This window comes from Maylandia zebra, linkage group LG1 (genome assembly GCF_041146795.1).
Source record: "Maylandia zebra isolate NMK-2024a linkage group LG1, Mzebra_GT3a, whole genome shotgun sequence".
Classification (NCBI taxonomy): domain Eukaryota; kingdom Metazoa; phylum Chordata; class Actinopteri; order Cichliformes; family Cichlidae; genus Maylandia; species Maylandia zebra.
In genome coordinates, this window is record NC_135167.1 from 28486836 (window position 1) to 28500207 (window position 13372).

The window sequence follows — 13372 nt, forward strand, 5'->3', positions numbered from 1 at the left end:
CACATGGGGGCAGTCATACACAAGAATGTAATCTGCTCTAACTATTTCATCCGCCAGAGACTTGGTAACTTCCCTTTACTTAATACAGACGTGTGCAGAAAGAGGACATATAGGTGCCTGCTCAACTTGGTTACAATGGTAATACAATTCAGATAAAGGGGGGGAAACACAGCAGTGAGTACATGTACTCCAAAAATGTTTTTATTGTGAATTTACATCTAAACCCTCACTGATGTGTACATGGAACACAGACTGGTGTCAGGCTGGTCCATTGCAATGCAGCACTGATTTTGACTTGTGAGAGAATATGTGGCCATGAAGACCTCAGTGCATAATCATGAAGGCCCAGGTTTGGCATCATCAATGTGTTTTGTGTGTGCGTTTGTGTGTGTGTCTGTATGTATACACAGTTTACAAAGGAAGTAGTTGGTCATTATAAGCACCATTACAACCCCTTCCCCTCTATTCCAGGGGCTTCCTCTAGTTTACAAAAGCTTCATAGATTAAAAGTGGCATTGATTATTACAGTATAAACACAATTTACATGTAGTATAGAGGAGAGCAGGCAGGCTATGAAGCTAGCTGTTACTGTTGCAAAGACACGAAACCTTCAGAAAGGCCAATGGGATTGTGCCTTGTTCACTACTGAGTGCATTCAAAAGTCTATGTGGATGTGTTGCTAGCACCAGTAAATATGAATTATTCTAGTCAGTAGGAAAATGGAAAAGCATAGTTCAAAAATACGCGGTAGGAGTTGTTCAACCTCCGACATAGCTACATCTCAATAGTCCACAATGGGTTCCTCTCCTCTCCTAAGCCTTATTTGGGGAAACAAAGAAATGTGTGTATCCAGGTTTGATAGTCATTTACCTGAGGGGAGGAAATGAATTTATTTCAGACTATTGGGACTCGCCTCTTTCTTTTTATCCCCCCGCCACTTAAGCTGAGTTCTAAGAAAACAAACAAACTTGGCCCTTAGAGCTTTCTGCAGTCCACAAGCCCTTCAATGCGGCATCCGATTCCACATATCATTATACAAGATTAAACCATACAATTACAAACCCTATCCACACCCTCTAGTGCTTTAAACGCAGCTGGAGTGGTGTGTCGGGGTGATATGCTTTTTATTTCGACTGGAATCTTTCACACCTTCGGTGGATACTTTCCACAGAAATTGTACCTATGATATGCAGAATCATCTTTGGTGATCAAATGACACAGAACAGTCCATCCCCCCCACCCCCGTCTTGTCTCTTTGGTGGCGAGCCCTTAGAGTGAGTAGACGTTAACCCTTAGCTGCTGAACCAGAGTCAGAAATGTTTGGCCTTTTTCAGGAGGGACTGTGAGCTTGACACTGGATTAGCAGCTGCTGGCAACATCCGCCTCAGTCTTGTGATGGTTAATGGAGCATGATCTGCACCCTCATCTTCAGTATGTCTCCCAGCTGTCCTGTGAGGTAGTCTTTATCATGTTGGTCCTCCAGTTCAGCCAGCTCCTTCTTCCTGTAGAGGGGCATACTGCTGATCTGAAGGTAGTATGCGCCTGGCACGAGGCCCTTCTTCTTGCTCAAGTGCAGGTAGCTGACACCCTCCCTCTGGTTGATTTTGAAGTAGCCTTCCTCATTCCCGTAGTCGATGCTGTAACGCACATGGTCGCTCAGTGTGCTTAAGGCCGGGGTAAACTCGAGGATGTGGTCGCGGTTACTCAGGTCACTGATGTTCAGGTGGAACTGGAGAGTGTCTTCGATGTCCACACTGGCCAGGCTGACCGCCTCTGTCTCAGTTAGCTGCAAAGAGAAAATGTGGTCTGGCTGAGTTTAGAGGCTAAAGATGTCCAATAGTAAAGTTGTGTGCAAACACAGCAGAGTGAATCAGTGTTAATTAAAGTCTGACTAGACGCTGGAGACATTATGAAAAAAAAAGAGACTTGTAATCAGTTGGTAGATCTGTCATTTAATACTGATTTTCACAAAGTTGTTCCTTTTTTTACATGAAGGTTTTGGTCCCATTTCTGTTACAAGGCCTTTCCCTGCTATAGAGGGGAAAACTCTTTGTAAGAAATCAGGGACCTTCATTTATTTATTTTATTAAGACTTAAAGTAGTGAAATATAAACGTAGTGTCTCTTATAGAATCCATCAACTTTCAAAACCTTCAATTTCTCTTAAAAAAATACAGGGGACAGTGGGCTTCATACATACCTGCATGTCTTCCAGAGGATTTTCCTGTGTTGAGTTAATGCTGCGACGTTTGCGTCCCTTCTTGGGATAGCCATTGATTTTACATTCGTAGCAGGCCTCGGGTGAGAGGGAATTATCCTCCATTTCACTTCCCTGTCCAGGACTTGTGAAGCCCAAACCTGTGACGCAGTGTCTGAAAGCAAAAGTAAAGCCATCAGTAACCTATAAACACAGAGGAAACGTTACCACCGCATTCGCTCGTTTACTTACCCTTGTCCTGCACGGAAGTACCCAGGTGGACATCCACATAAGTAGCCTCCATCCGTGTTTGAACAGCCAAACTTGCATGGGTTCTGGCTCGTGGAGCACTCGTTGATGTCCGTGCAGCCTCCGCTGGTCTGCTCGTAGTTAAAGCCGGTGGGGCAAAGGCAACGGAAACTCCCCAGGGTGTTGTGGCACGACGCTCCCCCGCAGATCTGGCTGTTCAGGCACTCGTTCTCATCTGGGTCACAGGAAGTTGACGGGAAGTAAACAAACATGGGGTCATTCCAGTTAAAAGAGACAAACAATACTGGGAAAGCCTGCAATGAATGTCGTAAATATGTGCAGACATTCAAACTAAAATTAGAGATTTAACTAACCACCACTTGTTTATTCGGCGGTGCACACATCAGGACACACACAGTACATATAATTGCTTTCTCGATAACTTAGCTATTCCTACTTATTTTACATACCAAATGCATTTTTGATGTTACCCTACCTTTTATTTGATTTTTTACCTACTTCAATCGTTCATTAGCACTAACACAATAAATTGAGAAGATTTTCTAATAAAATAGACTCTATTGGAGAACTTCAAGGCTATATGGTTGATATTTTAGCAACCAATTCATGAGGATGTTCCAAAATGAAAGAATTGTTATATTTGCTGTCAAAGAGGACAGCGGTATAACTTACCAACACACTGATTCCACTGATAGTGCTGCAGGTAGCCTTGGGGACAGCTGCACCTGTATCCACCTACTAAGTTCTGACAGCCATGCTGGCATCTGTGATTGCCGTCACACTCATCCATATCTGTCAAACGCACACACACACACAACACAAAATTACTCAGAGTCTTTTCCTGTGATTAATCAGCTGATGCTGGGTTGGAACAAATTGTTTTTAGACCTTCGCAGGTTTGTCCGCTAGGATCTAATGAGAATCCCCGCTGGCAATCGCAATTGAAGCTGCCTGGCGTGTTCTGGCAGACGCCACTGGAGCCGCACAGATTGGGGTCTGTTGCGCATTCATTGTTGTCTGCATGGACAAAAAGGGAAGGTTCAGACAAGGGTAAAACTGGAAACATGGCATAAAGGCTCATTACCCTGATTTGGACTTGCTGAGTCAATAAAAATTCATTCACAGTTGGCACCGGCCTCTAAAAATAGGTCAGGTTACTGTAAACTCTTGGTACAAACTGTCTTGATGTCTGAAAGGGGTTCAAGAATAAAATCCCTAATCAGCTGAACGAAGATCAGATCAGAAGTGGCAAAAACAAATATTTAAATTTGAATTCCTGACCTTGGGAATAAAAGAAAAGCCAGCGCTCGTTAACAAGAGTTTTCGGGGGAAAAAATGTAGAAGTGGGTGTTTGAGAAACAGGTTTGATTGTTGTGATTGGAATCTGTGTAAATCTGAACACAACGTTGAAGTTCATGCTGGGAAACAGAGTAATCTCTAAATCTCAGCTTTTAAATGTGTTGTTATTTTTCACAGTTGGTTGAGATTTAGAAAGACTGCTAACACGTTTGCAGTTTAGCTTTCCATTTGAAGAAACAATCAGTGCGTGGGACATAATGCTAAAGCATAGCAGGATAGTCTACTTTGTCCCCAGGCAACCCAACTATGGGTTTCAAAGCTGATTTAAAGTGGACACGTTATGATTTTCCTTACTGGTGTCAGTGGATGTAAAGTATTACAGTTGTGGATTCATGCTAAACACGGGTAGAGATTCACATAATAAAATCTGTGCATGTACAAGCAAACCGCATGTTAGTAAATGCTCAAACTGTTTTATTTACTCTTGTTTCTGTAAGATGTCAAGGACATTGGATATTCTTAATTTGGTCGGTGATTATAGCAGACACACCCACCCACTGTTTATGAGGGGCAGCCAATTACAGGAAAGATGGCTTAAAGGGAAAGGATCAAAATGGCTTGATTGAAAGAGGGGTCATTTAAAACAAAGATTGTGTCGACACGTGAAATGACACAAGCTAGTCTAGCAGAGTTGAAGAACAAAAAAAATGATGGTGCTGGACATGCACAAAATAGATGTGCTGGGGAGAGAAAAAGAGTAGCATCTATAATATGTCTGGAAACGGCCACTACTTTCCCCACTGAACAGCTTGTTTGATGAGCATCCACTTTATTGAATCACACATATGACTGAAATAAGGAAAAACAATTTAGGTCAACTTTGAAGCATATTTGGAATCTACAGCCAAATGACACTATCCTCCTATGACTCAGAGGTTCATTTTGTACCACTTTCTCTTAAATATTGGCAAACAGCGATCATAGTATGACTGGAACAACAGCTTTACGTCACAGTCATGTTTTTCCCAGCTCATTGCTCGTAGACTAACAGCACATCCACACCTGCTGTGTGCCATTTGGGTTACACTCTAAAAAAAGCCAAACCCGAGGATTCCCTGACACTGATTTGATGTGAGGTCTCGGGTGCCGTTTTATGGTCTGGAAAAAAGGCTTGGAGTTGTCATGGCGATCTACTGCAATGTTCCATAACAAGCATTGTTAAGCTGCCATGACTACAAACCAGACCGGCCTAATAAGATCAGTGTGATATCCGCCAGAGTCCATTAACATTTAATGGGTATATAAAGAAATAGACAAAACAGTGCTTCCCGTGTCTATTATGAGCTGGGCAGGATGACACTTTAAAAAATTCTTCTTTGAAAAGACCAACAGTCTGTGTGAAATCCTATTCAGACTACACAGGCAGTTTGATTAAAGACAATTCAGAATTTAAAGGGAAAAAATCACCGGATGTTGTATACGACTGTGTAGACTGTATATGTGTTTTTACCAATGCAGGCAGTGTGATGCTGGGTGAAGCCAGCAGGACATTTGCAGGTGAAGCCACCGATGGTGTTGACGCATAAGAACTGACAGTTGTGCTGTTTGGTCGAACACTCATCCAGATCTGTAAACAAGAACAACATAAAGAATGAATTTCCCAACTGAACCTATTTCATACTTCATAGTTAAGATACAGGGGTCGCAGTCATCTAAGACTACTACTTGCTCTACTGTATGTGGACTGCTCTTTTTCAAGCAAATTCCAGTCCTTCTACAGTCACTGACCTACAAATGAACTAGACACCGGAAACATAGAGGGGTACTGTAGAGGGGGAAGCTAAAACTATGGTAAATAAAGAACACTATGAGCACTATTTGTTTAGGCGTATAAACACGCCTGATAAACACAGATACAGAGAGATGCACTGTGTCAAAGGCAAAGGGCACACTTGCAGTGAGCATTTAAAATTGAGCATCTTAGGACAGCAAGCAGAACGCAGAATGTAGCAGCTCCAACCTGGAAACTAAATCAAGCATGAAAATCGCTGAACTCAAGTGATGTGACAACCATTGGGCTTAATTGCGGGCTTCTTTTGGTGCTTGTGCAAGTTACCTCTGCAGCTCTTTCCATCCTCCTGAAGGATGTATCCTCGGGGGCAGGAACAGAGGTACCCTCCCTCCGTGTTCTTACAGATAAAGTTACAAGGCTTTGGTGCCTGTATGCACTCATCCACATCTAGAGGGAGAGGCAGAATGATTCAAAATAAAGAAACAGATCCTGTAGCCAGAAATTCCATAAACAGAGATCATGAGAAAGACAGACCCGAGCTGCATTTTTCATAGGAGTGGTGTGGGAAGTCCACCCACATAGTTTGGGTTCTTTACTAGACAGCAGGAATGAGAACGAGAGGTTTCAATTCTGTGTAAACACTGGAGGTGAATTTAAGCCTTACCCACACACTGCGTGCCAGTGATGTCAGCAGTGTAGCCAGGTTTGCAGATGCAACTGTAGGAGCCCAGACTGTTGATACACTGACCATTCCTGCACAAGTTCCCCATCACACGGCACTCATCGATATCTGGACAGAAATGAGAAACGCCAGCTTACTTCAAGTTAGTTCAAGATTTGGTTTCTTTCAGATTTTGACAATAATTACATATCAAAAGACCGAATAGTTCCACAAAAGTTGGAGGAAATATCTGTTATGCGTTCTTTTATGCACCATCAATTAAAAAATGTATTTCGGGTATAAAATCACTGATCTTACAAATTTTGTTAACCAGAAAAAAAGTTAATGCTTTGCAAGTGATGTCAACACAGATAACAACAACCATCTTATATTATTTAACCTTCACTACTCATAATTGTCTGGTTTCTGGTTTACATACACGCAATGGCAGTTTTAGAAAAATTAATCACTGGCCCCATTTTTAGGGCCTCAACTCATCGTATTGTGTCCCGTATTGTGTTTTTTGCACTATTTTGCAGCGTTTGAGTTAGAGATGGACCAATCCGATATTACATATCGGTATCGGTCCGATACTGACGTAAATTACTGGATCGGATATTGGCAAGAAATAAAAATTGTAATCTGATCCATTAAATATAAAAAAAAAGCACCTCACAAAACTTGCGACATGGCGTAACTCGGCTCATAACCGTAGCACGTCGGAGCAGTGTGCTCACGTGATAGAGTGGCTGTGTGTATTTGTAGCCTCGCTACCAAACTAGCATTTCATCTCCAAGGAAGTGATCCCAGAGAGAAGTAAAGCAAGTGTGTAAGTTCATCTCTGAATGTTTGTAAAGCATTCCAGCGTTAAGCTTAACAACCGATATATGGAGCGACTGCCTCTTCTCTCTCCCTCCCTCTCCTGTTGCTACTTCAATCTTGAAACTGATCAATGATCAGCTGATCGGCTTTTCTGTCGCGAGTCCGTCTCTCTTGTTCGTTCATCGCCCACTTCGTGCCAGAAAGAGGAAACCAGCGGCTGAGCAACAGCAGCACGTTTAACCTTGATAAGCTGTTGTTAGAATTTATTTAATATTACTTTCTACACCAGGATCTTTTTCTACGTAGCTGACGCTGGTAACTGTGCAGGGGCGGATCTAGCAAAGTTTAACCAGGGGGGCCGATAGGGCATTAACAGGGAAAAGGGGGCACAAAGACATACTTTTTTTTCTTATTCTCATTTTAAATGTCTAGCTTTTAATAAATAATTATCTGAATCTTACACCCAAAGTTTTAATCTTATGTAAAATATATAGAAGTCCATTACTGTATATAGTAACTATTAAGTCTAATATATATACCCTAGTAAGCTATACTACTTTTTCCTTTGGGAAGGTACCATCTGTGCAGTCTGCAGTTCTGTTGAAGAAAGATGTTGAATCTATTTAATTATTCTTGAAAATAAATTTATTTCTGTGCATTTTTTTACCACACTGCATCAAATTAAAGCTGATTACGCCGATTAAGCATCATGACGTGGGGGGGTGGGGGGTGGTTCCCTATTTTTTTTTTGTTGGGAGTTTACAACCCTATTAGTTAGGTTGCTTAATATTTCTGCTAAGTACTATTTAAAACACCAGAATAGGGAGGATAAAGTAGGTTTAAGTTTATTAGATTGTTCAGTATTGCTGAACTATGAAATATTTTGGGTGCAGTGTATTTTTACATACAGGTATAACAGAATAGCTTTAGTGTTGTTGTTTATTTAAACTTGAGTATGAACTTACACAAAATGCAGCAATATATTAAAAAAAAAACAGTTTTATTGATTAAAAAACACACTATTCATATCGATACCGGCAGATATCCAAATTTATGATATCGGTATCGGACATAAAAAAGTGGTATCGTGCCATCTCTAGTTTGAGTGCGTGTGTGTAATTTTTTATGTCTGTAAACACGATAGCTTGAAAAGTTTTGAATGACTTCTGATAAAACTTGTAGGAGTGTAGAATGGGATCATGTTAACAGTCTATTAAAATTTGGCTTACAACCACCAAGGTCGTCAAGGCCAAGTTCACAATTTACTGGTTGAAAATTGACAGAAAGCCTTATAACTTAGAAACAATGATCACTGACCTTGTCATTGTTATCTGTATTGACCAAATACAGACATATAGGGAATGATTAAAATAATGCTGCTTTTGTGCCTTGTAATGTCAAGGGAGTTCAGCGAGGGAGGAACTGCCTGCTGGCATATACTCACACCAACAGGGATACTTAATGCAAAAGCAGATAAAAAGATACATAGTATTTATTTTCATCGATTGATGTTTGATCACTATTTTCTCTGGACTGAAAAACTGAGTCAAAGTGTCAAAAAGTTCCTCTTTTAGACCATTTGAGGCTGCAAAATGGAGTCAGTCCCCTTTGTCTTGTGTTAAAATGCCTAAAATTAGAATTGGGGGAAAACACACACACACACACACACACACACACACACACACACACACACACACACACACACACACACACACACACACACACTTAGCACCTGGTACAAAAAAAGAATCTGTCATAGATAATTTTCTACTCTGTGCTCACTGAATGGGGTGTGAATTTAGTGATAATCTACTTTTTTAGATTGTATTAAGACTCAAAGTTAAGCTTTATTAAGCCCATGTCCATTGTGACTGATAGGTGGTTGCCAACATAAACTGCTGTAAGCGGAAGCTTTCTGCTAGGCTTCACCTCAGCTAATTATAGTCACTTAAATGCCGAACCATGTTTGTGGTTTTCAATGTGGAAATCACAGAGTAACTATAAACCACAGAGTAATATTTCAAAAAAAAAAATCACCTTGGTAACTGAAGGAAAAAATGGCACAATAGTGTGTTTATTCACCGCAGTGTGTGTTGTGTAGTTAAATATCTCTGATTACATTACCCTGATCTTCTTCACCACAAAAATTGGTTCATTTTCAGAAGGACATCAAATCAGTGTCTTCATATTTTAATAAAAATACAGATATTTGGTGCCAGTAAAGTGATAACTATATAGCACGAGGAACAGATGGGCTATACAGCTGTGTTGATGTTTTACCTTTTGGATGTTTTTTTTTTTAATTCAACTATCTTTCAAATGATGATTGTTTATTGTTTGGCTAACTGCACAAAGTGTCCTAGAAGTTAGTGCTTCAGCTTTGGTGAGTGAAAATTGAGCATTTTAAGCGCTAATTAGAAGGTGTCTGTGTCTGTTTACAGTTGATGAACCTTGCTAGAAAAGCTAGTTAGAACTAGCTAATAACTTCACAGTGTCATCCAAATCCGGTGACTTCCAGCTCAACGCTTCTGAATTGTAGAAGGTAAATGTGGATTACTAAATACTCATTAAGCTACCTCTTCCATCAGTGGTGTACCCAGGTCCCAGAGGACACATCTTCTTGTACTGGGTCGTCCCTGGCAGGGGACAGAGCTCACAGTTGTTACCCCATCCTCTGCCCCCATCACAGCAACACTCCGACTTGGTCACTGGGACCCTGTTAGTAGAAGTCATCTGACACAGAGTGGTCAGAACCTCGGTGAAGCAGACGCCTTCACGGTTATCTGCAGGGTGAGAGAGACACACACACAGAAAGGATCGTGAGAGCGAGACAATAACAGCAAGCAGACCAAACCACCCAGACAGGGCCTGGCCTCACACAGCAGACATAAATAGATAAGCCACACTGCTATATCACTACTGTCTGTAAGGAGGAAGATAGCCATACAGTTACAAAGTCCCACTGGAGGTTTTCTCACCATGCTCAACACATAACAGCTATCCAGAGCTATACTATATATTTAGACTAGGAGGAAAGGCTTTGAGCAGTATTTCCTTGCTTCCTCCTCTGCTGATAGTAACAGACCCTTGTTTATTTTAGGAAGATTTGGATACCATCATGGTAAAGTTCAATTCCCATGGAAGCATTAAATTCAGCTTCAGCATCTGTTCTTCCAAAACACATACAGCACATTAATGTCTAAATTATTTATATTGTTAAACTATTAAGTAGCATGGATGATTTTTAATCAATTACTGTCTCTGTGGCTAGACACTGCAAACACTTGTTTTAATTATGTACTCCTAATCTCATCTATCTGGCAGCAAATTAAAGATAAAGGGGTTCTCTTCTGATGATAACCTTACAGCCTTTTTAAAGTGATGACAGTGTACATACCAATACATTCTGTCTGAGTGGGGTTGGGAATGAATCCTTGGTCACATCTGCATCGGTAACTTCCGACAGTGTTCTCACAACGGCCGTTCTTACAGATACCCGGTTTGGCCGTGCACTCATTCAGATCTAAAGCAGACAGACACACAGTGTAAAGAAGCATACTATATTAAATGTACTCAAGGTAAAACCACCTACGACACCATGATAATTACCCATGCAGCCCTCTCCACTGGGCAGCCGTGTGTATCCAGGTGCACAGATACATATATATGTACCAATCAGGTTCTTGCAGGTCATGCCTCTGCTGTCACAGTCATCTATACCATCTGCACACTCATCTTGGTCTGGAAGACAAACACCATAGTAAGAGTAAGTGGATGCAAAAGCCTCAAGAAGCCCACGTGCATTCATGCCTGTGCAACAGGTAACGTAACACAGACACTCAGACAAAGTATGCCAGAGTTTAATCTAACCACTAAATCCAACACTGAGCTCTGGATTGATAACAGGGTTGTAGTGGGGTAGTTGGTGGTCTGTTTGGAGCTGTAATGTAAACAGTGACGTTATAGACACTGACATGTTCCTCCTGACTCACCACTTCCCTCCAAATACAACTGTTGCTATGGCGTGCGAGGTATATGAGAGATCAGAGGTGTAAACAGAGACTCGGTGGGTTACAGTTGTCAGAGTGATTTAAGTTCATCCCAGACAGAGAACCCTTGAGGATCTCACAGAAACAGTGCGAGAGTGCGTTATGTAACTTTATGGAAGGTGCTGGCATGGCTTTTTGTGAGAATTTCTACCAGAGCTTTCCCGTTAATGGACCTGCGAACTCTGACTACACGGGTGAGTCATTTTACTGTTATACCTTTACACATCCTCCTGTCCTCCCGCAGCACGTAGCCTGTTGGGCATTTACACTCGTACGAACCCACTACATTAACACAGCGGAAGGCGCACAGCAGAGGATTCTGGGCGCACTCGTTGATGTCTGGACCGGAAACAGAAAAACCACAAGTTACACATTAAGACACCCATGACCTAAACGGGGGCTCAGATACAGCTTCGGATACCTTCGCAGGTCATCATTGGCCCAGGCTCAAAGCCGTCATCGCACGCACACTCAAATCCCCCAATAACATTAGTGCATGTGCCGTTTCCACAGGGATTTCCAATGTCGCACTCATTAGTGTCTGTGTTGAAGAAAAAAAACGAAAAAAGCGACTCAGAATGACTAAAAGAGCAATCAGGAGGATAAGAAAAAAGAAAATGACCTGACTGACCTTCACATCTGACTCCACTAATGTCAAGGCGGTATCCCATGGGACATTCACAGCGGAAAGAGCCGTCCGTGTTAATGCACTGGCCATTAACACAAGGATTATTGATGCATTCATCAATATCTACAATCAGAAATGTCAACACAGATTGAAATTAAATGCCACAACCATAACAGAGATATTGAAAAATGCAGATTTATTATCAGCCTATTTACCTTTTGGATGTTCATCTGGCCCACGTTGATATCCCTCGTTAGGGCAGAGATCGCGATACCCCTCTGGAACCGTCAGATGTCAAAAGTCATCAAACGTTTTGATCATGAGCTTACATGAATATGAGCGGTTTCTCACATCTATGTGTTTTGCGCAGCAGTGTCTGTTTTATGTGTAGAATACACACCCTGTCCTTTGATGGGGCAGATTTCACAGGGGTCTCCCCAGCCTTGACCTGGCATGCCGATGCAACAGCACACTTCCTTGGTAGTGTTTTGAGGTTTTGGAGCCTGACAGCGCCCATTTTCAAACTTGGTATAGCAGTAGTTCACACGGACATCTATGGGATAACACACATAGAGAAGGCAAGAACAGTGAATGGTGATAAACAGATGGATGAAATATCTAGAAGCGCAATGTCGTCAAGATAATCTATATCAAGTCAGGATCCTGTCTGGCTTGTTTTGGCAGAGGACAACTGGTTCTGAAAATCTAAAACCTTTCAGATAACTCGAGAAACTATTTGACAACCGTAAAGATTGTAAGAAAAGTTTGTTGCCTCTGAATAATTCAATAAATCAGTAAATCCATAGCTGGTTGGTTCACTATAGCCTCAGCCTGAAGAAGAAGATTCCCAGGCACAAAGATTATTTGATTAAGGCAAATATGACAAAACTCTGTTTTTTCAAACAACTCAAATTTTTTCGTGCTTTCTCAAACTGGGGTCTTGAGTCGTTATGGCAAGTTAATCACTGTGATCACCATCTTCCTGATTGAAACCAACAACAGAAACAAACAGTCTCCTTTCATTTTCTGGAAGCTTTGCCACAAACAATTGGCTGTAACAGACAAAAGAGCTTGAGAATCAAAAATCCACATGAATGAATAATGAGCAGGCTTAGTCCGAAAATCATCCGTGACATTTCGGGAAAAGTTTGGAAAACAATCAGTCATGAGGTTCAAAAGTTACGCGCATAAATGGTCTGAGCTTGAGCAATTGGTGGTGCCAGAGTGCTCAAGGGCAAGACATGAAACTAACACAAAAGAATGAAGAAACTATTCCTAATCAGTGTGGCAGAATCCTACGTTTTTACATGAAAAATACGAAGAAGAAAATGAAAAAGAAGGAAGCTTCATTTCGGGCCCCTAAACAACAACCATGTTAAAGGTTCAGAATTAGAAACAGCTGTAGTATTATGTATTCTGCGGCCACAATGTAAAAGCTGTAAAGTCTTACGTAGTGCTTGTACCTGCGACTTGATTATTACGTCAGTGTACAAAACAGGACCTCGATATGAGAAAAAGTGTTCTTGTTTTCAACCATTTTTTAATTGTACAGACTGAAGTTGCATAATTATTTCCACTCACCAATCTGTGTGTGTCTGGTTACTCCAGGACTAAGCAGCCCCTTACTTGTAATAGGAAGCATATGGTTTCGCTCT

General features: G+C 41.3%; 1 protein-coding gene across 1 annotated transcript in view; it reads right to left on the bottom strand.

The window, feature by feature from the left end:
* Positions 1-179: 179 nt before the first annotated feature.
* Positions 180-13372, bottom strand: part of fbn1 (fibrillin 1) — a 65319-nt gene continuing 52126 nt past the window's right edge. Inside the window, exons 51-66 of the mRNA XM_004543495.6 lie at positions 12118-12270; positions 11933-11995; positions 11721-11840; positions 11511-11630; positions 11306-11428; positions 10650-10781; positions 10438-10563; positions 9617-9823; positions 6222-6347; positions 5882-6004; positions 5276-5392; positions 3355-3483; positions 3139-3258; positions 2449-2680; positions 2200-2371; positions 180-1786 (exon numbers count right to left, since the gene is read on the bottom strand). Coding sequence (XP_004543552.2) covers positions 1400-1786; positions 2200-2371; positions 2449-2680; positions 3139-3258; positions 3355-3483; positions 5276-5392; positions 5882-6004; positions 6222-6347; positions 9617-9823; positions 10438-10563; positions 10650-10781; positions 11306-11428; positions 11511-11630; positions 11721-11840; positions 11933-11995; positions 12118-12270 — 2450 coding nt within the window. The 3' untranslated portion in view covers positions 180-1399. The remainder of the gene's footprint in view (positions 1787-2199; positions 2372-2448; positions 2681-3138; positions 3259-3354; positions 3484-5275; positions 5393-5881; positions 6005-6221; positions 6348-9616; positions 9824-10437; positions 10564-10649; positions 10782-11305; positions 11429-11510; positions 11631-11720; positions 11841-11932; positions 11996-12117; positions 12271-13372) is intronic.